The sequence below is a fragment of the Cyprinodon tularosa genome, unplaced genomic scaffold, assembly GCF_016077235.1.
Source record: "Cyprinodon tularosa strain WSP-4 unplaced genomic scaffold, ASM1607723v1 ctg267, whole genome shotgun sequence".
Lineage (NCBI taxonomy): Eukaryota > Metazoa > Chordata > Actinopteri > Cyprinodontiformes > Cyprinodontidae > Cyprinodon > Cyprinodon tularosa.
Genome location: NW_024038971.1, coordinates 375,854 through 401,635, shown reverse-complemented (window position 1 = coordinate 401,635; position 25,782 = coordinate 375,854). Strand labels below are relative to the sequence as shown.

Here is a 25,782-nt window from a genome sequence, read left to right as displayed (position 1 = left end):
TATATACATTTTCATGGAGGGGGTTATGCAAAATTAGGCTCTCTTGCATTTGTCGTCATGATTACCCTTGGCATTTAAACGCAGATGGCATGAAAATGAGAAATTCTATCCTTTTAATGGGTCATACTGAATAGATCTATGAATGCTGAATGCATTTGCCGGAACTGACTGATGTCAGAAGGAGAGTGAGTCAAAGCTTTAGTGATGCCCAGCAAGCTGTTGACCTAATAAATTAGTAGCAATGTTTTTATGATCCCCCCCCCCCCCCCCCCACCTCACTATCACCCACCATTATATAAAGACAAGATTTTTAACTGATGCTTCATAAACAACTGTTTCATTATACTTACACTTCTCAAAGTAAAGATATTATGGAAGTGTCATGTTGTGATAACAAATTACATTTCCCAAAGTTATTTTGGTAAAAGGAAAATGTAATTAGGGAAAACTTTTTACTGATTGGAAACAGACTGCTCACAAAAACGGTTCAGAATATAATACTGTCATCTGATGGCAATTTACAGGTACAATTAAAATCAACTCCTAATGTTTTATATCTAATCCAATTTTGTATCTAAAACTTTGGTGGGCAAATGATTACTTCTTTCTATCTAAGGAGACCCAGCTGGGACAGCTTCTCTACTGCAGACATGCATCAACATCTATTATTTCTGATTATCTGTGTGCAGTATTTTTTATCTTTAAATTAGTTATTTACACTTTTTTATATATATAAATATCAAATCTTGTAATAAAAGTCATGTAGAGCCTTTCAGTTTAAGGGTTTTTTGGAGATGTCAAACTTTCATCTGGGAGATCAGAGTTGGGTTCAATAAAAAAGTTTTAAAAACTCAAGAAGTTGTGCCTTGTCGTCATCATATCCAGAATTAGCCTCAGACTCTCAGTTTGGCCAGGAGACGTCCAGAAAAGAGAGGCAAATGAATGAGTACATCACCCGGCAGGAAAAGCAAATTGATGTCATCTTGAAGGCTGGGAACTGGCTTCTCTTCAATGCCAGATTGCCTGTGTCATGGTCTCCGACTTCTTGTTGCCATGACAATGCACTGTTTGTGTCTGTTTATCCCTGGGTGGAGCGACCCAGAGTCGAAAGCTCTGACGTCTTTAGTCTCACTTTAAGCCCTGCCTTATTCTATCCTGCCCTTGCTCCGTTTGATCAGAGCTTTTTGTTTACCCCACTCCTTTTTTCCTCTATGGTCTGGATCCCTCCTGGCATTTAACTCCCTGTCTGTAAGCAGAGTGACGTATTTTAAACCCAAATATCACCTTCTGGTTTTTGTTGGAAAATGTCACCTCTGCTTGCCAATTCTTACTCAGCTCAGTTCACTTTCTAAGTTTCAGTTCTCTGTGTAGGAGGTAAACTTCTGAATATTCAATATTTGATCTCTTATTTTCCTACTCTAGATCACTGTGTAGGATTATACCAATAAAAAAAAAAACACAAACCAGTCACTCGGTGACACTAGATTTATTTAATCTAATATTTTAGAAAAGGCAAGTAAACATCTTTTCTTTACTTAATCAAATAATGTATGTTCTTAATATTTCTAAACATTGGAACACCTTATCACTCCCCTGGCTAAAGTAACTTCAGCGAGACACTTCTTGTAACCCTCTACCAGACTTTGACATCGATCTAGGGAAAGGTAGCTACAACTCATTCTACAGGGTCAAGATCTGAATTTTGACAAGACCCAGGACTGTTCCTTTGTTAGTTCTTTGTGGTACTGAATGTATATCTATTGTGTTGTAGAGCAGTCCCCTCACACACCCTGCTCTGGAGCAACAAGCATTAACAGTAACATTTTAGTCTCAGAAACTGTATTGACCTTGTGCTTATCTTGAGTTTGAGTTAATCAACAATAACTTAGTTGGCACCCTGATACCTGTGTCCTGCATGTTTTAGCTGCACCCATTCATATGTATGACATCTTTATTAATTTTGTTAAACTATTTCCTTTATTTTTACCTTTTATATATTTATCATAATGATAACAATCATATTTTGTTTATTTACTACTATTAGTATGCAAGTCAGTCATGGGATTCTCACACGTGCTTATACCGAAGTCCAAACTTCTCCCTGGCAACATTTATTTGTAAACTTGCATGCAAGCAGTGAGCTTTTCTGCAGTTCATTCAGAGCTCCCTGATGAGTCATGTTTTTTATGACATTTTTAATTTCCCGTAAGTGAAAGTCTAAGTGAATCTAGAAATACATCACTGGCATAAAAGCTGCTTAAAATGTGTCACTAAGACAACACCTCTCTGCAACAGACCCTCTGGGTTTACAGAATGTTGGGGGTAATAATATCCTACAATACCAGCAGAGCAGTTTGTTCAGGTGTATTGGTTCAACCGAAGGCTCTGATAGTTTCAGTTTTTGGACATAGCCGCTGTATTTTTAATAGAAAATTAAAATGTTTCTAATTTCATCTGAATTACTTATTGATGTGTTTTCAATTCATAGTCATTACATATAATGAACAAACCCCTGGAAGCTAAATGGAGTCCATTGCCATTTGTATTTTATTTATTTCATTTTCTGTTCCATTTATTCTCCTTTAACATGGAGGATGCACCAACCTGTCAGAGGAAGGTTTTTAATTAAACAAGGCAAGCTTGCTACGACCTTGGTTTTGTGTTTCTGCTCCCAAAGGACACCTGAAATGTATCTTGTATTACCTTTTTGAGCACCCTCTTTACATAACTCTCCACTGACCTACAGATTCCCTACTACAGTTCCAATTAGCTTACAGGACACTTAGACATATTTAGACTGTCTTGTCTAAACCCAGCTGTTGCATTGTACAGGATTGAAGGCTATTTTGATTCAATTAGATCCCTCTTTGGGCTCACAGTGGCTATTTGTGAGTATGTTGCATATTCTTAGCAGGTAAGCCTGTTATTTATAGTAGCTCAGTTTGAGATGAGTCAGATTCTCAGACGGCTGCTAATAGTGCTGATCTGTAGGCTAATACTTTGTGTACATGATAAGAAGACTTAACAGACAACGGGACCTTCTGTGTACTACAGGCTTAAATTAAACCAGGACTCACCTGTGCCTGGAGTAAAGATGGGTCCTATTTTCAACCAGCTAAGGTTGTTATATTTAGTACACCGAGTTGTAGTAGGGTGTTGATGTTAGTTATAAGCTTGTGGGTTAACACCTTAGGTTGGATGCACACTCTACAGCTTTTAGAGAAATTAATTTAACAAAGGTTCTTTCACAACCTCCTGTAGATGGATATTTAGTTTTTCAGAACCTTTAAGCAGAGCTCCAACTTTCCCAACTGGTCGATCAGCTGAGTGTGGCCCTGAATTGACGTCTTAGAGCTGTTTGTTTTTAAAATTCTGTTATTATCTGAGGGTTTTTAGAGCGAGGAAGGTCATGGTTTGTTTGGTACAGAGTTGGTGTTCTAGTTGACTGCAAACTAATTCTGTTTTAACCTTTTTTCCTAATGTTGATATATTTTTTCTAAATTCCCTTTGATACAGATTTAAAAGAAAGCTACTTTTATCGGTGTAGTTCAATGAGTATCCATTCTATGTACATGTATTTTTATATAATTAAGATGGTGTTCCCTTTTTTTGTAAGATTCATTGAAAAGTGTAGAAAAGACAAACTAGTCAAGAGGTTGACTGGATTAAAAAGCACCGACTTTGAATGTATTCAATTCCATCAATTAAGGATGTAATTGCAATTTAAAATGGAGGGATCTCTCTTAAAATCAAAATATATTTTAAATATGTTTGGTAACTACATTTAAAAATTGAAAAGCATGTATTGTACATAGCTGTTACACACAGAATAATGTGTTTTAAGAGCTTATTTCCGAAAAACCTAATTTACAGTTATTAGAAAATAAGATTATGGGTATTGATGATAAAATATGTATAATATATATTAAATTCACAGAAAAAAAAGCTTGATTCTATTCCTGTGTCTTTCAGTTACTGAAAAAAATACCCTTTTTTATGAGGTTTATTTGAAAAGGTTGACTTAGTTAGGTTAAGTAGTGAAGTCACCGAAGGCAGCTTTGACAAAACTTAAATTGCACTTTTTAAATCTGAACACCAAGACAACAAGCTGGGATTTCTTTTTATCCCTCACTGCCCCCAGTTGGGCTTCGACCTTACACTGGGAAACACTGATGTATTCTTGCTGTGCAACCATTGAGCTGCAGGGAGCAAATTGAGTCCTTCAAGTAGTTAACAAAGATTTCAGGATAAGAGTGTGAACCTGTTTTGTTACTTGGCTGCTAAATGTGCAAAAAAATGGATCTGAAGCACAAAGCACAATGTTCCAACAGTAAAAGCAGAAAAACCCAGCTGTTCTTCCTTTAAAAACAGCTAAAAGTGTGAAAATTTGGTGACACTTGTCCTATTTTACTGAAGGAAACTTGAGCACCTCAGATGTGTCTAGGGAATGTGATAAGTTTGTACTGCTCTAGAGAAAGATGTGAAAATCATTTTTCTGCCAATCAATTTTATTGAAACTGAAGTCTTTTCTTTCTTAGCACAATGTCAAAATTTCCTTTTCTCCTCACAGTTCGAACTCCCACAGCCCATATCCTCCAAGCAGCTCCAACGCCTACAGTCTGCTTAGCTCGGAGCAGGACAACCCTTCAACCAGCGGCTGCAGGTTAGCCTAATCACCACTGCTGTCTGGATCAGGATCTTTTATTTAGTCTGTAAATAAAATACGCTTTTCATCAGTGCTTTGAGTGACTCTTGGTTCTTTATCTGTCCGTCTTGCAGTAGTCAGGAATCTGCAAAGGCTAAGAAGCAGAAGGAGGTCATTAAAACTCTTAAGGAGCTGAAGCTTCATGTACCAGCTGACAAGCAGCACAACTGCAAATCCACCACACTGAGTGCCCTGAAGTATGCCTTGCGCTGTGTAAAGCAAGTGGAAGGTAGGTCACTTACATAAAAAAATAGCCCTTCTGTTTTGGTGATTGTTAATTATTTTTTATGAGTATTTCACTTTACATTTATTAGTAAACACAGAAACACAGCTATGATTTATCCAACAAGTCAGTCTTTCTTCAGTGCACCACAGAGAAAGGGTAAAGCTATAATTTGGAGCAGCGTTTGCACATAGTCATGGAGGTAATGGCCTGTAAACGTTTGCAGAGGTAAATGGGTGGGTTGGTGCTCAGTAGAACAATTCTTCAGTTATTCAGTCTGAAAAGTTTCATTATTAAAAAATGTCTTTGGCATCAGTGTTGTGGGCGTCTTGGAATGCCTTCCTTACTGTTTTGTGTGTTGACCAAATTTGGACAAAACCCATCTTATTTCAGCGAATGAGGAGTACTACCAGCTGATGATGATCAATGACAACCATCCCTCTGGCCTGGACGTCTCTTCTTACACCATAGAGGAGATAGACAGCATAACTTCAGAGTACACCCTTAAAAACAATGTAAGACAAAGTCCTTTTTTTGCTTTCCTGAGCTTAACCTGTGCAGGTCACTGATTTTTAATGTTATTTTTGCCAACAGGACATTTTCGCAGTGGCAGTGTCCCTGGGCACAGGAAAGGTTATCTATATATCTGACCAGGCTGCCTCCATCCTTAACTGCAAAAGAGATGTGTTCAAGGACTCTAAGTTTGTGGAGTTCCTGATGCCACAGGATGTCAGTGTGTTTTACAGCTTCACCACCCCTTACCGCCTGCCCTCCTGGAGCATGTGCACCGGAGCAGGTACCAAAAGCCACACCTCTCTCTCCAGAGTAGTGCTTCATTTAAGGGCCATTTTTAATCTAAAGATTGATTTTGTTGTCATTTGAGAAACACTTTAAAATAATTTCTTTTAAAATATAATTTAAAGATCTAATTTAATTGTATAATGTTGGCTTGCCTTATATTGCAGATTTCCATCACTCTCATATATAAAACCAAAGCCAACTGTAGATGTATTTATATGGTGCCTTTGAAACCTTTTACATTTTTACATTAAGACTTACCTAAATTTTATTATTGATTTGGACAAACACAAGAGAAAAGGTAAATGAAAAATGGGTTTTAAAGTTAAACCTGCAGCTGTTAGTAAGTTGCATTTCATCATAAATGTGCAACTTTGTGTTGTTTGTGACTGCCATTCCCTTGGCATGGGTGGTCGCTAACTTGGGGAAAATAAGTCTCATCTGTAACTTTCTTGTCCCACCTGAGCTGTCGACTTTTGCAGCTCCTCCCTAGTGGATGCTTAAGATGACAGTTATATAACCCAATGCGGATTTAGTCTTCTGCAAAACATTATCTCTGACCTTTCTGAGGCTTGTGTTGGTCTTTTTTTAAGGCAATCTGTACAGAAAGCCTTAAATTAAGAACAGGTGGGTGTATTTACTTGTTAGATCCCCTTCGATGAGAATTGGTTGTGCAAAACATTATTTAGGGGTAAAGTCTTGAGATTTGTATTTGTGAAACATTTTTAAAACTTTATTTTTTCCCTTTGAACTCACAATTATGCACAACTCTGTTGGTCAATCACAAAACATCACAAAAAACACATAAAGCTTATAATAGTAATCTGACAATGTATGGAAAATGAACATTTTGAAAGTTGCTAATGCTTTTGCAAGGCCATATAAAATAGGTTATAATTACCCTTTTATTTTAGCTTAGAACAGCAAATGGTTTCTATTCATAGTGAATAATTAGAGTGAAAACTGGAGGTTCTAGTGCGTAATATTAAAGTAAATATGATTGTTACTTTCTGAAGTTGTATGATTAGGTGATTATGTTGAAGAAATTAATTATTTATTTGACCCTCTTACATATATTACATATTTAGCGTGTGTAGGGCCGGGTTTCTGAATGATGCTCTTTGATGCATTTATCCAAACCTGATGCAGCTGCGTTTGCCTGCATCCTGGCCTGTTTGGGATCCTTTTGAATTTACAGGTGTGTTTTTCCTCTTTCAGATCCATCTCCTTCTGACTGTATGCAGGAGAAGTCCTTTTTCTGTCGTATCAGGTTGGTTTAGCGTCAGTCCTTGCACATGTCATCCCATCTGCTGCTCTTACCTGCCGGTTGTTTATATTCAAGCTTTTCATTTCAGTGTAGATGTTTCTTAATTGCTCTGTGATGTCACATGCGTACATGCCATAATGAGATGCTTCTCCCAGGTTGACCTAATACTTTTATGCAGAAACACACAGAAATCAAAAGCACCGTTTGTATTTATTAAGGTGATTGGATTTTTCCTTTAATTTTTATGAGCTGATATGAAAATGAATATTTTAAGTTATTTTAAATTCCAACAATTTCAAAACTTACAAATTTAAGTTTGCTTCATTTTATATTGACCTAATTAGAAGGGAAAATAGGTGATGAATACTGCCCCCATGTGTTCGTTTTTAAAACTAAAAGTAGATAGTTTTAATACATAGCTGAATCAGACATGTTGATTTTTCCCCCCTTTCAATAATTAATTGCCAACTGATTGTTTTTTGATAAATTCTCAGTGGCGGTAAGGAGTTTGAGGGTGAGCTGCGGTACTATCCTTTCCGCATGACCCCTTATCTGATGAAGGTGCAGGACAGGTCTCATGATGAGGACCAGTTCTGCTGCCTCCTGCTGGCTGAGAGGGTTCACTCTGGATATGAAGGTAAAACAAAACACCTCTGGGATTAAAACTTATTTATAATCATAAAAAAAAAAATCAGTGATTGTAATTATGTTTCTAAATTCTTCTCAGCTCCCAGAATTCCACCGGATAAGCAAATCTTCACCACCACACACACCCCTAACTGTGTTTTTCAGGATGTAGATGAGAGGTAAGCCTTCATTGTTTTGTTTTTTTTAAGCTTAAAGTGCCTTGCAGACGTATTCCCACCGTTTTAAACAATTTTGCATTTTCACCACCAAAAACAAATTTTTGTTCTTAGGAATTTACTGTAAAAGACCAGCACAAAGTAGACACAGCAACTTAATTTATGACGTACCTAAAAGCAGCTAGAACTGAAAAAAATGTCAATACATCTGACATCCTATACTGAGTTAATCACCAACGCAGAGGAGGCTATTGAGAGGAGATTTAAGATTGGCTAAAGAAGCTGTTCATTAACTTTGGGGCTGTAACAACAAATCCCCTTTCCTTCTGGAATAAAGAGTGTCATTGTAATTGAAAGGAATTACACCTTTAATTACACCAGTCTAAAACAAGATTTAACTCTCATCTTTACAATTTCATTGTAACTCTGGTTGTGTTGAAGTCTTTTACAGCCTTCAGCAGGTCCAGTTCCAGGGCTGGCCTGTTCATATCACTATAGTCATAAATTCTGACCAGCTCAGTTGACTATTATGAAGAAAAGCATCCCAACAGCATGATGCTGCCACCACTGTGTTTTTTATAAGGGGTGTTCTGGGTGATGTGCAAGATTAGTTGTCTGCTACATAGTATTTGATTTTTGTATCATCTCTGCAGAGCCCTTTTTTCACAGTTTCACTGTTATCTTTTCAAGACTTTTAGCAGAAAGGATATTATTTATCATAAAATATAGTGGTTCAAATTGGGGTGACACAAAATTTCAGGAGGTATGATAAGAGGTATCCTGTGCTTCCAATCTCTACATGTGTAACATTAACAGCATTAATTTTGTCATGTTTTATGTCAGGGCTGTTCCTCTCCTTGGCTACCTCCCCCAGGACCTGATTGGAACTCCGATCCTTTTCCACTTGCATCCCAATGACCGGCCCACAATGCTAGCCATTCACAGAAAGAGTAAGTCCAGTGGATCAAACAGATTTTGGATCAGTTATGTGAATGATCGGACTCTTAATTCTTCAAATGTTTTGTTCCAGCATTACAGAATGCCGGGCAACCGTTTGACCACTCATCTATCCGCTTCTGTGCTCAAAACGGAGAATACATAGTCCTGGACACCAGCTGGTCCAGCTTTGTGAATCCCTGGAGCCGAAAGGTTTCCTTCGTTATCGGGAGGCACAAAGTTCGTATGTAAGTACTGCTCATGTTTTTTGTACAAATACCATTTTTTATTTTTTTTTTAACAGAAGCAATAATTAAAAACATTTTCCTTCATTTTTAAGTGTCTTTAAATGCTATCTGTTGGTGTTTTCCCACAAGGGGCCCTATGAATGAGGATATTTTCATGACTCCAGTCTCCTCTATGGGCCACATAAAGAACATGGACCCTGACATCCAGGAAATAACGGAGCAGATCCATCGGCTTTTGCTGCAGGTAAACCAAGATGTCCACCTAACAGTACTGCACAAAAGGCTTCAGGCTTTCTTTTATCATTTAAAGGGAATTTGATTAATAGTTGGGATTTAGCTTTTAACCAATTTTTTAATTATTTTAAGTTTTCTATTTCAAAACTTCACTTTAAGTTAGAATATATCTGTAGTGTTAGATTTTATTGTTAGTCTGAAATTTCTTTTTTAAAAGTTTAAAGTTTACAGGAAAATCTGTTTCGAAAACTTAGTAAATAACTTTTAATCTACATAAAGTAAAGAATTAGATAAACATATTTCCAAAAACTTAAAAACCAAAATTAAATTTAAAAATGTTAAGGTATGGCAGCACCTGTTTAACTTATTTTTTCTTACCCTTTTCTTGCCTCCTCTCCATCGGTTATCAGCCAGTTCACAACAGCGGATCTAGCGGTTACAGCAGTCTAAACAGCAATGAGTACCTTCAGAGCATGACCTCCTCCTCTAGTGACAGCCTGAGCAACAGCAAAGGAGGGAAAATACAACAAAAGGAAGCAGAACTGAGCAGCAAAAGCAGACCTGTGAGTAAAACAGCATATATATGTCTCATATCACTGCAGATTTTATTGGTAAATCTCTGAAACCACCTAACTGCATGGTGTGTTATGGGAACAACTCATGACTTTCTGCGATTCCACAGCGAACCTTTCATGAAATATGTAAAGGAATCCATCTTCAGAAGAGTCAAGAGCAGCAGACTTCCAAATCAGAACATAAAAAAAGCAGTGCTAGTAAGTTTTGTTTCTTTTTTGTCATTAATATAATGCCATATTTGCAGTTTTGATCCAAACGTAATTGTTAATGTATCTCCACTAGCGTCTGAACCGAACACCCAGGCTGTGGTACGTCTCAAAGACACAGCCCCTCCGATCAGCTGGAGGGAGGCCAACGCGGCAGACAGTCGTAACTCTTTTCCTGAGGAGTTTGGCCTAAACGATCAGGCTGTCTACTCCTATCAGCAAATCAGCTGTCTAGATGGTGTCATCAGGTATACAGATAACATATGACATCACTGATCAGTAGCTGCAACAGCAACCTGTTGATTAGCTTTTATACCTCAATACATTTTCTGACTGTAAAACACATTCTATCAAATCTTACAGTTTTTGTCTGGTCCGAAAAGCTATTAGGAGACCATCTGATAATCCAGCATCTGCCTTAGTCTATGATCTCTTAAACTGACTTGTGAACTTTCCGATGTTTCTTAATCTCAGAGGAAAGTTCAGCAATGAAAACACAGCTGTTGATCAACAAAACCAGAGCTGCTATTTCAAGCTTCAAAAGATTTTCACCAACTTCAACACCTTTAAAACATATTTTCTATTCATTTGTTGTTCCTTGACCTTACAGCTAACTAGCTGATAAGTGAGGAAGACAGAAACTGACTTTAGTGTCTTGACTGGCTCTTGCAGGTACCTGGAGGGCTATAACGTTCTCGTCATTAAGAAAAGAAAGTGCCAGTCGTCCTCCAACACCACCTCCTCTAACTCCGATGAGGACAGACAGAAGAAGTCACATGCAGTGCAGATCTCTGAAGGTACATATAAGTTGCTGCATTCCCTCCAATAAAAACGACCAGATTTGCTATGTCTTTAAACAAAACTAAAAGCCCTTTTCAGGATTTCACGCTCTTTCCTGTAAACTCATTCTCTTTCTCTCTCAGCCGACTCAAATGCCAGAGCCTTATCTGTAGCTGTTGTTCTCTGTTCTCTTTGGCAGAACCAACCTTATCGAAGGATCAGTCTGGTCTTTCTGCTTTGGACGATGCTCACAAAAAGACCAGTGAAGCTGCTACAGCGGTAGTAGGCACTACCATGCCCCTACCAGTGCCAAACAAACCAGAAAGCGTCGTGTCCATTACCAGCCAATGTAGCTACAGTAGCACTATAGTGCATGTTGGGGACAAGAAACCTCAACCTGAGTCAGGTACAGTGGAGACATAAGCCTCCAGTCAGAATCTCTCTACTCGTCAAGATGTTTACACCAAAACACTTCTGGTGACGGAGAATATCTGTATGTCATTGAAACGATGATGGAATAATGATAAATGATGATAGAAGCGTCCTAAACTAAACTATGGACATCCAAGCTCTTATGTTTTTATATTTTGTCTTAGAGAATCAGATTAAATCATTTTTGCCTTTTATGGATCACTTTTTTAGAATTTAAACTGCATAATATAACAAAAGTAAAATAAAAAGGCATGTCTAGGGTCTCTGTGTCTTTATGTGCTAATATTTACTTACTCCAACAGCCCCTTGGACACATTTACTTTGGAAACAGTAAAAAAAGAATATTTCCAGGATATACACAGTCTTTGTCACCAGAATTGTTCAACTTAATCTAAAGACTAAAGCTGCTGTCACTCTGTTTCATATCTTGCCACCTACAAGAGAGGGTCTAAAAACCTTTTTATATGGGTCAAAATGTGAACTAATAGAGCATTTTGTGAAACATTAATTCATATCATGCATATGAAAATGTTGGAGTTTTGATTGCATGACCATCTTGTGCTACAATTTCAATGCTCCAAACACTGTCTATCTTAAGAGCCTTAAATCCCATATGGTTAAATAATTATTAGCTGAACTTTTTGGAAAATGGCTCCAAACATATCAGCCATTTCAAGCATTTAGCATGCTGATGTGAGTTAATCATCTTCAGAACACACAGAGGATCTACAAGTTGTAATATGAGATTGATTTGGTATCACTGGGTTCATTTAGCAACACTGTCTAAATGGTGGCACAGTTTTAGACATGTTGCCTTGTAGCCAGTGCCTAATGGGGTCTGCATGGAGTTTGCATGTTATTTCTGTGCATAGGTACTTTACATGTAGTCCAAGTTTCTCCTACAATACAAAAGCATGCATGTTAGATTAACTTGATGTTGAATTGTGATTTATGCATGTATCTTTGTAGCTGGGCTCTAGGGCCCAATGATTATAGAAAACGGATGAATTGATGGATGTTTCAAAATCTGAAATTAAATTCTGTCAAAGCTGCCACAGGTGCCTATAAACAATCAGATTGCCACTTTTTCTCTTATGCTACATAATTTGACAATGTCCAAAATGTTTGTTGGAGATTAAATATGCATGTTTATCATTATTCAGCATTATTAATTCACAACTGCTTAGTTGTGGACAGTTACGATTTTTATAATGATGATATGTGATTTTGCTCCAAGTAAAGAAGTATCTAACTTGAGATATCAGCTGTTTTCCACCAGTTTCAGCCTTTTACATATTAAGCATTCTTTAAGCTATTTCCTAGAATGCCCTAACTTCAACTTTTATACCTGCCTCTAGCCTCTACAGAATCTGCATTTATAATTGTGTACCCAATGCACAGCCATGGAGGAAAACTTTGCCAAGAATGAATCATATCTGAGGCTAATTTTAGTTGCATTGGATTCACAATTTACTATTTTGACCTAGTTAACAAGTCTTTTAGGAAGTTTAATTCGTTTTTGACCATATATAGTTCGGAAACATACTTTTGTGTAATATTACAGTGAAAATTGATTATTTAAGATGGACATGATGGAAGAATTAAAAAAACATGTCAAAAAATATGTATTTCCTGCTTGGAATTACAAGCTCCATGGATTGAGACATGCTAAAGAAAACATCTTAAGCAGCCAAAACCTTAACTTATTAAAAGCTGTTTAAAGATAATAAAAAAAAAAAATACTTTTTTATGATTTATAAAATGTCTATTTAATTCCATCCATCCATTCATCCAGGCTTTGGTTAAGATAGCTGGTGCTTGTTTGTTTGTGTGTGAGGTGATCAAGGCAACATTCATGCATGAACCTCCTCTGGCCATAGAGACATGAAGCAGATATGTAATAGAGTGACAGGAGTATAAATGTCGAAGGAAAAGCAGCTTATTCAATCTAGTATACATCGTTTCATATAGCTAAACTGTTACAATGTTCGTTCAATATTTATCAGCTGGTTACACCAGGCTGGTTTGTTGTTTTGGTTTCTGTTGGTTACCTGTAGCCTTGTTTTTTTATTGATTATTCTTGTTTGTTGTATTTAGCTTTTTAACCAAATTAGAAGATTGTTCTCTAAGGACTGATTCAGGTTACGTTTAATTATGAAATCCAAACAACCTTAAATACCTCAGTAAACAATGGAGGCAGTGAACAAGTCTGCATCCAGGTTTAAAGAACAACATCAGATGTTTTTTTTTAGGTGGAAATGTCAGTGCTGTTGTGCAAATTAAGTAATTTACTTTGACTGTCATGAGGAGTAATTGTTTAATTGCTCTGGTCAGATGATCTTTCTCTCTTAGTTGATATCAAAATACAAAATAATTCTTCATGCTTTTAAGGAGAATTTAGGAGTACACCAAATGGATTTAATGGGATGGTATTAAGCCTCACATTATAAGTGTCGACATGACAATTTCACAACTACTTAAGTCAGATTGATACACATACTCTTTCCCATTATTAGCACATTGCACAGGTTTATATGATGGCCTGCTGTTTTCATGTTTTTTTTGCTAATACAGTTTTCAGACAGTTGTTTAAGGGGGTGAACATGTATATCTGCAGGGCCTTACCACTTGTGAAGCAAACTGAAAGAAAATATGTGTGGCTAAGTGGAGAAGGTTGAAGTGATACCATGGAGATTTAGTCTAATTCTGATGCTTACAGACTGTGGGCTGATGGAAATTTGTAAAGTCTAGGACTTTTGAACTAATACAATGTGACTTGGGCAACAAAATATTGTTAAAACAAGGAGCTAATATGATCTCCTGTTTTGTAGCTGCAATTGGTATATCATAGTAATGTATTACTGTTATTACGTAAATGTTATGTCTTGTCTGTGATTTTGATCTGCTAAGTAGTGAAATGTCAGAAAAGGTGTTAGTATCTGCTTCTGTGACAGCTTGTGTGGTACTGGTCCTGTCTTTGCTGTGTTTCTCATTATAGCTGATGGTTTACAGGTATACTACATAATACAGTGATTTGAAGCTCTTATCTCATTGTCATCCTTACAGAGATCACAGAGGATGTACCTGCTGCAGGAGAGATGCCAGAATCGTGCCAGAACCTCAGTGCTCCTCATCCAATTTCACCTCCCAGTCAGGAGATGGAGTCCTACAAGAAACTGGGTCTGACTAAGCAGGTGTTGGCAGCTCACACACAGAAAGAGGAGCAGGTCTTTCTCTGTCGCATCCGAGAGCTTCGAGGAATGGCTCCCCACAAAACAAGCTGCTGCCAACCCCTGGATCAACAGAAAGATGAGCGCACCATCACTGGTACAACTACACATTAAAAATCACATATACTATTTAAACAGATTACATTTAAAATCCAGTTGGCCCACCACTCTGACAGACTCTGTTTTTTATTCAAAATAGAAAATAACATTTAATTTATTCAAATTGAATATTTTCACATTTTGTCAAAGCAACAACAAAACATTTTTTTACAATAGAAATATAATCAAAATCATGCATGCATTTGTATTAAGCTTCATTCTCTTTGTTATGCTTAAATGTTAAATGGCCTGTATTCTTATAGCATTTTATCAAGTCCAAGGAGCCCTAAATGCTTAACATTACATTCAGATATTCACCCACATTCAAGCATACTTTTCTAAGGGGAGTGGAGATGCCTTTTGCATTTATTCTTTCAGAGATAAATGCAGCAGTTGTAACAATAATTTATATAAAATACACTAGTTGTTCTGGTATTCATCACTAAAAAGATAAACAAAAAACTTAGTGTATTCATTCAAGTTAGTCTTTGCAAAAAAGTTAAGTATCAAAGCAGTTAGTAGTTTTTTGGAATATTATACGCATGTGCTACAGAGGTTTCATTTAGAGCTTTTAGACTGTAATTAAATATATGTAGCCTATATAAATGAATACATGTTTTGGCTAAATTATTACAATTAAAATGCAATGATGGAAAAAAAATATATATTTTCAACATTCAGTTATGAGGAACCTGTGCTGGTGTAGTTGTTAGGATGGCTGTTGACCAGGAAGTCAAACCACATCAGACATGTTCTAATGCTTTTACATATTAAAATGCAATTCGCTTTTACCATTTACTAAAATAAAATATGAAATCAAATGTCAGAATTAAAGAAAAAAAGCATTTATAAAATGACTAATTAATATTCAAACTTAATTCAAAGCTGCACGTGCTGTTCAGACCAGGAAACAGGAGGCTCAGCGACCAGAGGCGACGTCACGCCGAGGAACACGAAACAAGAAGACCAAAACCAAGAGAGCAAAGCTAATTGTTTCTCCAAACAGCTCAGCATCTCCTCACAAAGAGCGAAAGCCGGAGAAGCCGCGTCCTCGGACAAACCAGAGCCCTACACAGACCCTGTTATCATCTTCTGATGCCCAACGACCCACATTCCCTGCACCGTATCCAGTCATGATGCCAGGCTACCCAGTGCAGATTTTCCCCAGAGCCGATTCTGCATTTCCACATACTGAAGCCCCCCCACAAGACTTAGGGGGTAACCAGGGTGCTCATTTTTCTTCATTCTCCCAAGGGACTCCTTCTGCTCCCTTCACCCCTCAAATGGTCACCCCTATCATGGCTGTTTTGCTGCCGAACTATGTATACCCTTTCATCAGGCATCCAGCACCAGCAGTGCCAGTGTATCCTGTAGACTCTGGTGGTGTCCCACTTCACCTGCAGCCTTCTGATCAGGCTGCGTTTCCAGGCCAAGGCGCCTTCACATCCCCACCTTTCATTAGTAATCAGAACCAACTCAACCCACCACCCTACATGTCTCAGCCATTCTACTTTCCTTCCTCCCTGGACATCCCAAAGCCCCAGGTGGATGGTAGCGCCCGCTCTTCCTCACCACAGTCTGATGAAGAGGAAGGCCAGGGGTCCCCGCCGCTGTTCGAATCTCGTTGCAGCTCGCCTCTTAATCTGCTGGAGCTGGAGTTTTCTGTGGACAGGCAGGACAGCACGGCTCACGCTTCAGTAGGACAGGGGAACCATTTGGCTGAAAGGGAGAAAGGATCGAGCACCAGCAAGGCAAAGGAGATGCTGCTGAAAGAGGTAAATAGAGAGAGTAAGGGGGAAAAAATGTTTTTACTGTAGTTCTCTTGCCTTCAAGTCTTTCACTGTTTCTGACTGATGTTCCCCCATATGTGAACTATAAAAGTTTCAAAATAACGCTCCCCAACATAGTCAGCTGTGTGTTTCTTTTACACTTTTGGGATTTAATCCCCTCAATTCCTGGATCCTTAAAATATTCACACTGATTAACTAATAGAGTTTTTTTTTTCTTTGTATTCTTATGCATAAAAATCAAGTGAGAAAAAACTCCTTAAATGAATTGTGGCTATGGGTGTTAATGATACTATTATCCCTTACACCCTTTAGCCCTCTCTCAGTCTACTTGGTCCACCTGGACCCTTGTATTTCCAGCCCACATCCTGTGTCTGTGAGCGTTTGTCTTGGGATAAAGTGTGGTCTAGGCTGGGGGCTTGCAGCAAAGAGGTAGGCAAATCATCAGAAAAATACCACATTCTTTAAATCCCATGCCTTCCAGATTCATGTCAACAAAAAAAATTTTTTCTATGTTGTCGTCTTTTACATTTCATCCTGCAATGTTTTGTTTTTGTTTTCTTGCAACAGTTAGCTAAGAGTGGACTGAAGTACACTCAGTTATGAAAGCAAGAAAACTTAAAAAAACAGGCCACACTGTACAGATTTAGTCATTTTGACAGATGTTTCTAGAAGATCTTTTAGAATAAAATCTGTGAAAAATAATACTGACTATAAAATATGGTTCAAGGTAAGTTTAAATGCTAAGCACAGGTCAGAGTCTTTCATGAAAACTTTAGTGTCCCTGATCATTTGTGATGCAGCACCTTAAAGTAGTGCAGTCATTTTAATAGATAGAACTTTATGCATCCAGCCTGCAAACTCTGACTGCAAAATAAAGAAGGAAAAACCCCCACCAATGTTCCCAAATGATGACAAGACAAATAAACTGTCTTCTTCATTTCTGATATATGATACCTGTTATTTGTTATACCTGGCCTTTATTCTGGAGATGGTTTATAGGATACACTAAATAATTCTATGTTGTGTGCTGTAACATCACTGGAGTTGGTTTATGGAACAAAGTCCATGGGATCAAAGGTCACATGCTTGGATGAATCACAACAGAGAATGCAGTGTATGCTCAGATCATCTTTTACCTATCCAGGAGTCAGTCAGAGAAGCACCGTGACAGATTTAGCAAGGTTTTATTATTTAACTGAGTCCAAGGGGGTATTTTATGACCCCCCTTTAAAGAAAATGATTGTTTTTGAAATTATCCTAAAAAAAAAGTCTTTTTTTATTATTTTGTCTTCTCGGATGATACTCAGAGCCTTGATTTTAAGTTGATAAAGGAGACTTGCTGCTGTTGCACAACTGTCTGCAGCAATGAACATTTGTGATACACTCTTTAATTGATAAGTTATATACAACTAACTTCCTGTCTTTGTAATGCTTATACAGTATTTCAGTTAAGGGCTTCATGATATAAGAAAAAGGGTGTTTATGTCGATAAATGTCGCTTTAACAATATTACTTGAGACAGATAAGGACCCATAGTTGAACATTTTCATAACAAACAGAAAAAAACAAAACTTTACGTAGTTTCTTGCAAACTTTTTAACTCTGCATATCTTTATCATATAAAACCTTTATAGAAAGCTAGATTCAAATAGCTAATATCGATTGCAGATTATTGCAATATGCATATTACTTCTAGTGATATAGATTTATCATGATAAATGTGATACATTATGCAGCCAGAGTTCAGTTTGCCCTTAGTTATGCCAATGTTGTCTCTTCTCGTTTTACTTAAAAATTAAAACAAATAAAAAATATAATAAAAAGCTATATCTATTGAATAAGAAACATCCTTGTGCATGCTCTTAATTCAAAATTTATTTATTTAATTAATTCTTTGTGCTTTTAAGCAAATCATTATAGTTTAGAAAGCATAATTGCCGTGCAAAATTATAGGTTCTCATTTTATTGCATTGACATCTGCAACTGAGTTAGACATTTTGTAAGAAATCTTCCACAAGAATGAGTCACATGAATGAATTCTCCAATTAAGCACTGTTATAACAGTTTCTTCTTTTGAATAAGAGCCATGGTGTGTGATTAAATACTTACACACCATAATCAAGCAGGAATATATTCCCAGCGGTGGTGCTATTTGTGAGGGTCAGAGCCTTATTAATTCCACTGTTGTAATATGTGTGTTATTGCAGAGGAGTGAAGAAGGTAACAACAGTGATGTGATCTCGACATCCAGCGACATGTTGGATATCATCCTTCAAGAGGACTCCTGCTCGGGCACGGGGTCAGCAACCTCCGGCTCCATGGGCTCTGGTTCAAATGGTTTTGGGACTTCCGCAAGTGGGATGTCCAAGAGCAGGACATCAGCCAGCGGGGCCTCAGCCAGTGGGACATCAGGCAGTTTTTCAGGTCTGCATTCAAATTTCAATCTTACTTTCAGTATTATATATATATTTTTATTCACCCTGATCTGTGGAGATTGCAAAGAACAAATGCAGCAGCACCTGAAAACATGAACGCAAACATAATGAGCTTTTTGATGTTGAACTCTGCCTTTTTCAGGAAGCAACAACAGCAGTAAATACTTTGGCAGTGTGGACTCGTCCCAAAGCAGCCAGAAGGCCAAAGGCCTCCTGAGAAGCAGCGAGGAGAGACCTGCTGAGACAGAGCTTCTCAAGAGTGTCCTGCAGGACCCGGTCTGGCTGCTGAGGGCCAACACAGACGAGAAAGTCATGATGACCTACGAGCTGCCCTCACGGTGAGTCGAAGGACAGAGCTGCAGCCTGCCAGACGTAGAAAGGAGAACATTTTTTATCACTGCTACTCTCGCTTCCAACAAGCTTTAGTTGGTTAAAAAATGCAAAGACACTGGCTTCGATTTTCCTCTTTGTAATGTGGTTTCCTGCTCCTAACATAACATGTATTTACCACCAGGTGACAGAAATTTGTAAATGCATACCAGGAGGCTGTTCTGCAATGTTTTCTAACCTTAATTTCTCACCTAGAACAGAAACCTGTAAAATAGCTTGAATGACCATAGGACAATAAAGAAGGGTCAAAGATCCCTGTGAGTGTGAAGCCCCTAAAACATTGTAGGAAACATAAAGTTGTATCAAGAGTTGATCATTGTAATGCTGTTAATCTTGTAAAATCTATTTTATGTGTTTTTCTTCTACTGTGTAATTATTCTAAGATTAAAGGTTTATTATTTCTAGATATTTTTCTGAAAAGTTAATAAAATATTAATTTATTCTAAAGCCTTTTAAGCACCAGTAAGTTTCAAAGCCTAACAAAATATGTTGCAATAAGAAGTTAATAATAATAATTGAGAGGTTCAGTAATTTTTTTTTACAACTCTCCCCCACCCCACTGTATTTCCAATGTACTTTTGAAAAAAATAATTTCTTAAGCAGCTTTTTTCAAATATAGATTTTTTTCAGTTGCTTACTTTGATCTATTGACATAGAGGAATGAAGTTATTCCACAAAAATCAAAAGTTTATTATTATCAAACTTGTCACCCCTCTTAGGAAATTACCTTATAATTTAGTTTTAGCACAAACCACTATTGTGACATAATGTGTCCTTTAACACTACAATTATCACAACTGAAATAAAGCTCCTGGTTTTCTCCTAATGTAAAACACAATATGAAAATAAAAGTAAGTGTTGTGTCAGTATGTTAGTCCAAAAACAAAATAAATAAATCTAGACTTGAAACACAGAGCTGTTGATGCTCAAATAGCAAGATAAAATATTATCTTGTTTCAGCCAGGACACCAAGTAACATTTTTAAAACCAGGAATTATCAGGGATGGGTTAAAACAATCCAAAAACAATATTTCTGTGGGGGGGGAAGAAAAAAAAAACTAAGCAGAGGATAGCCTAGAGAATAATTACAGCATATTGCTAGCATTTCTGTTAGTCAGTTGAGATTAAGCTAGAGCTCTTTGGCCCCAGAGACATTGCTTTATGTTTGGAGGGAGAATAATGATGCATAAAACCTATTGCACCTTGTCCACAGGACTGGGTCATCTCGTCTTCCAGCATAAAACGGACCCATATGCTATTACAGCTAAATAGAGAAGACCCAACTGAGCAGTTTCTGACCAAACTCCACCAAGCTCTGACTTAAATCCTGCAGTGGGACTCATCAGGAGACCTGTCAGATTTATGCAAACAGGAACCGACAACGGCAGACTGCTGTAAAAAAAATAAATAAATAAATAAAAAAATAACCAAAATTGACTGACATGTAGGGGGAATAATAATTTTATCTGTTGATTTTATTGTCCTTTTTTTTAGGAAATAATTTCCTTTCTGAGATGCAGTTAGCAGAATGGAAGCATCAAGAATAAACCTAGAAGGCCTGTAAAGCTTTAGGAATTAAGCTTTTCCTGCCTTTTTCCTCATAAAACTTCCATCTTTACTTATCGCTGATTGCTTTCACTTCCAGAAGTTGACTGTGTCCTAAATAAACAATGTTTCTGCTGCTATGTTTACATGGTTTGCAGCTGAAATAATAGAAACATGTTATGCAATGTATGCGTTATATTCTCCTATGACAGTGTTTTATTCAGAGTAAAAGCTTAATCTGATCATCAAGGTAGCATTTTTGTCCATAGCATTTCTATTTGTTCTGTTAGTGTTTACTTCTACTGTAAGGAGATTAGTTCACCAGTAGGTGGCAACCTCAATACTTCTACCTAGCTCAATGTGATCAGTAGGTACTTTTTAACATAAAATCATAAGCTGCAGATGCCTTTTTTTATATATTATAATAACAGAAATCAAATCGTGCTTGTATTCATTGTAGATTATATTTTAGCAGCATATAAACCCTCAAATTAGGTCTAAAATGTGATATATATTTCCTTTGGTTTATTTTAGTCATTGTGGTTCATGATTTTCTGTTTTTCTCTCATCCGTTTTTTGTAATTATAATGTAGATGTATTTCTGACTAGACTTGCAACACACTGAAAAAAGCTGTGGATAAAATCCTCTTAGGGCTGTTGGAAAATGTCTAAAATGAATATGTATGAAATAAATGTGTAATTGAAAACAGGTGATGTCACTAAATACTTATAGTGGTACTTTAGTATAAATGTATCAACAATGAGATATTTTTATTGTATCAATTTGATTAGTAACAATTGTTTATTTGGTGTTTCAATAGATCCATTAGGAGTCATTTGAATATATTACATGAATAATTAGATTTTTCCAGTGGTGTCAAAAGTACACACATTTGTTACTTAAGTAGAAGTATAGATACTGCAGTTTAAAAACACTCTGGTTAAAGTTGAAGTATCAACTTGACCTCTTTACTCAAGTAAAAGTGAAAAAGTAAGTGCTTCAAAAACTACTTAAAGTATAAAAATATAAAGTAACCTTAAAAAAAAAAACAGCCAGATTCCACTACATGAATTGAAAGCTCATTTTTTTGACTATTTCAAAAAATTCTTTGAGATAGGGCCAAGGATGAGGGAGGTCTTGTTGGTCTCCATCTCCCGATACGCTCTGGCCTGTGTCCGACCTTTCAGACATTTCAACAACTTTTTCTGAACCCGACATTGTAGCATGGTATAAACAAGTTTGCAGTTTGAAGAACACCTGCTTGCTTCTGATGATTTCCTTTATCTAACCAATGAGGGTTTGCATTATATGACTCATCCAATGACACTAGTTTTCACTAGATGGATGGCGCCAATTATCTGCATTTGAATGGCGCACATGACGTGAAATAAATATTTATAATCATTAAACCGAAGTCAAGAGTAACGAGTTTGTTTTAAAAATTTAAGGAATAGAAAGTACAGATACTTGTGTGAAAAGTTAATGAGTAGAAGTCAGAAGTAGGAGGAAAAATAAGTAATGGTAATAAGTAAAGTATAGATACCCAAAAAGTGTACTTAAGTACAGCAACCAAGTATTTGTACTTTGTTACTTGACACCTCTGGATTTTTCTACATATGCAAAGGAACTTCAAAACCTTATTATATAGCATCATCTATTGAGAAAACAGTACAATTCAAAAAGGTAAAGGACAAACTGAGGTTGAATCTGTAAATCCTTGATCTATCAGGCAGTGTTAGAAAGACACTTTATAGCTCAGAAACACAGAGTTGCATCACACAAATACCAGCTTTAAAGCTATACACTGGAGACGGCTAAAAACGTTTATATTAACCTCATCTACTGAGAGCACTGATTTCACTGCTGTTAAGTCTTCTGTCATGAACCAGAATTAAAGGGCGTAATGCTATTCAGTAATTTTCACAATTGTTTTCACCGATAATGAGTCATTTCCCTCTGGGATTATTAAAGTAATTCTGATTCTGATAAGAAAATATATACAACTGTAATTCAATCTTGTGTTGCAAATATAATATGCATAAATTGTCTTTTTTTATATTTTGACAATAAAAACAGACAGTTTTGGCTGTAACTTCAAAGATGAGTAAATTAAAGACTGGTTGATAACCCACCCTGCCTTTGCATCATTATAACTTGCTTTAATCACATATAACTACCGGTACTTAAACTATTTGTTTTTGCATGTGCCTTGCAGAGACATCGCAATAGTGCTGGAAGAGGATAATGAGAAGATGAGGCTGCTGCAGCAATGCCAGCCCTACTTTTCAGATGATCAGAGGAAGGAGCTGAGCGAGGTCCATCCCTGGATACAGAGGGGAGGTTTACCCAAAGCCATAGATGTTGAGGTAAAAAAAAGAAAACTTAAATTTCTTTGTACCTTAATGTTATACAACTTTTCCCTTTCAATACTGTTCCAGCTTGTAACTCTTGATACTTCCTTTCATTTTCGTGACAAAATTTAGAAAGTTGAGTAAAAGAAATATGTTCATTTAGAAAGCAACCCAAGGCTCCATTATGTTTAAATGTCAAATTTAAGCATCAGTACATACTATGACCACACAAGAAAACAAGTCTCTAACTCAAAGGTTGCATATTACGCAAAATTCACATTATAAACATTTGTATCACTAATATGTGTCCTGAAGCCTGTGTATGAGGTTCACAAATAAAAACACCTTCCACCTCTATCACTGCCTTTCTCCACCTTTTAGCTAATGTGGGCTTAAAATGGTCTGTTTGAAAAGCATTCACCTTACGATGTCATACGGTGAATTAAGCTGTCCAGGGTTCATCTAATGCATTATAGGCTATCCCTACAAACTCTGACTGATTGTCAGGTTGTGGGACGCGTCCTTCTGGATGGTGAGATGTTGAAAGCCAAAACAGCTCATTACCATTTCATGGGTGGACAATCAAAAGTGCTCATTTCATTCAGAAGCAAAGCATTAATTCTGTATTCAATTATAATAATTAATACGTTTTTTTTTCACAAGAAGATATGTGGTGCTCACTTCCTGTTTGTAGCAGTCGTGGAGGAAGAGGTTTTTTGAAAAGAAGTGCCTTTAAATGTTATCTGTATAGGAAAAACAAACAGAAAGCTTGGTTATAATCAACCTTTTCTCTATTTGAAGATGTAAGGCTGTGAAATCTGCCTTTCATTTATAATTTAAACCTATTTGTGACTTCCAGGGATGCACCTGTTGTGACAACACCTCAGAAGCAGCAGCAACAGTTGGGGCTGAAGACTTGGAGCTCTGCTATACAGAGAGTGGAGACCCCTGCTGCCCAGAGAGGTTTAAAGGTGAACCTGTAAACTCCTCCATGATCTCCCGTCACCCAGGGCCTTCTCTAAGTTGTGACCTGCAGGCAGAAGAAGCAAATCAGCAAGACGTTTAAAGAACTTGTTTCTCTGCTGTAAAGAGGAGGCTGCCTTAGATGAGCTCCATGCTCCATGTATCGTACAATCCGTGCATTTCTAAAATGTGAATATATGTGGTGAAAGTCTTTTACATTTTATTTTTATCTGTAGTATGCTGGGTCACTTAGTTGCTTTTGGGATAAAGGCTGGGCTCTGTGAGTTTTCCTGTTTTAATAAGCGGCCATTTTTAGCATATGACAGTGCAACACTTTGAAAGAATCTCTGCTCTAATTATAGGAGATACAACACAGCACAACGCTGAAACTCGGAGCTGACAGCAGATGCCAAACAGACATTGTCGCGTCGGAGGCCAAACTCTGAGCCAGTGAATGAACTCAGTATTTTTCAGTTACGTCAGCATGGGATTAGAACAGATGCAGGTTTTTTTTTTTAAGGTAAGGTTATTTGGGTACTGCAGTCTTTAATAGACAAAAGGTACCAAATGAGCACATGTGCACTTTAGTGGACTAAAAGAAAAGCATATTGGTACTCCATAGTGCTATTGCTGAAAATCATTTCTGGGAATTTCAAACCTGCTCCTTTATTATGTTAATATATCAGTCCAATAATTCCACCTCCCATAGAAACTGGATCTATTTATTCCCTTTACTTGAATAACATGAGATACAATAAAGACCTGCGATCTAGAAAAAGCAGATCTTTATTGTGTCTCCTGTTAGGAATTTTATTGTTTAGGAAGATCCATTGCTAAATGTTAAACAGTTTTTTTTATTTATTGTGTATGTAGTACTCTGCATAAAGCTAAAGCTTCGAAAGCTTGGAACAACCTAGGAAAGCTACAGCAGTCAGCTAAGGAGGAGAATATCTACACTTCCTTTCAAAATACCACAAAGTGGAGCCCTTTTCCCGAATAATAAAAGCATGTGAAATCTAACAGTATTTATTGAGGTGATCAGAGTATTCCAGCAGAATACAACTCGGCCAAAGGCTGCATTCACTTGCCTGGATACTCGGCTGCAATACTTAAGACTTTATATTTTTCCCTTTGGATCCATGTGTCGCCAGATTAAGCTTGCTGTGGGCATAATTTATTTATTTTTATCCTATGAAAAGCATCAGTTTTTAGATGTTAAATTCTTACTTTTTGAAGCCTGTCATTGCACATGCTGATTATTGTAACAGTCTGAGTATATATATTTATATGTAAATATTTGACATATTTTTTTAAAGAAATATTAATTTTTTTAAAGAAAAAACAAAATTAAAACACAAACGGGACCAGAAAGACGGCAAATACGATTTTAGAAGAATGTGGTTGTGAACATTTCTCTGCCTAAACAGGAAAAAACTATGGTTGTTTACAGCGGATATGGTTGACAAAGGGATAAGTTACAACATTACTGTCCAAAAACACGAACGGTTAATCTTTTGGGTGAGTGTGTAGATCTAAAGAAGCATTTTGAAATATTAGGTGCCTGATGGGTTTTTAATGCTGTTATTCAATTTAAATCGGTGAAATTTCTCTATAACTTTCCTGAATGTGTCATTAGACTGTCTGATAATTCAGCAGACATATAAAGCACCTTTCTGTTTTGTTTTTGATTCTTTGTTTTTAGTGTATCTTTTTTTGTTTATGATTTATGGAAAATGAATATTTTATTGTAATAAAAGGAGATGTTTATGG

The 25,782-nt window shown here is 36.8% G+C and overlaps 1 protein-coding gene across 1 annotated transcript in view; it reads left to right on the top strand.

Moving 5' to 3' along the window:
- The window catches only part of per2 (period circadian clock 2), a 34,283-nt gene extending 8,501 nt beyond the window's left edge, over positions 1–25,782 (top strand). The window contains exons 3-24 of the mRNA XM_038289346.1: positions 4,571–4,663; positions 4,780–4,934; positions 5,322–5,443; positions 5,523–5,724; positions 6,945–6,996; positions 7,488–7,630; positions 7,721–7,799; positions 8,640–8,746; positions 8,827–8,980; positions 9,110–9,224; positions 9,625–9,777; positions 9,897–9,987; positions 10,073–10,244; positions 10,669–10,793; positions 10,976–11,182; positions 14,275–14,535; positions 15,423–16,312; positions 16,640–16,756; positions 18,535–18,751; positions 18,905–19,100; positions 22,914–23,064; positions 23,909–25,782. Of these exons, the coding sequence (XP_038145274.1) occupies positions 4,571–4,663; positions 4,780–4,934; positions 5,322–5,443; positions 5,523–5,724; positions 6,945–6,996; positions 7,488–7,630; positions 7,721–7,799; positions 8,640–8,746; positions 8,827–8,980; positions 9,110–9,224; positions 9,625–9,777; positions 9,897–9,987; positions 10,073–10,244; positions 10,669–10,793; positions 10,976–11,182; positions 14,275–14,535; positions 15,423–16,312; positions 16,640–16,756; positions 18,535–18,751; positions 18,905–19,100; positions 22,914–23,064; positions 23,909–24,115 (4,009 nt within the window). The 3' untranslated portion in view covers positions 24,116–25,782. The remainder of the gene's footprint in view (positions 1–4,570; positions 4,664–4,779; positions 4,935–5,321; positions 5,444–5,522; positions 5,725–6,944; positions 6,997–7,487; positions 7,631–7,720; positions 7,800–8,639; positions 8,747–8,826; positions 8,981–9,109; positions 9,225–9,624; positions 9,778–9,896; positions 9,988–10,072; positions 10,245–10,668; positions 10,794–10,975; positions 11,183–14,274; positions 14,536–15,422; positions 16,313–16,639; positions 16,757–18,534; positions 18,752–18,904; positions 19,101–22,913; positions 23,065–23,908) is intronic.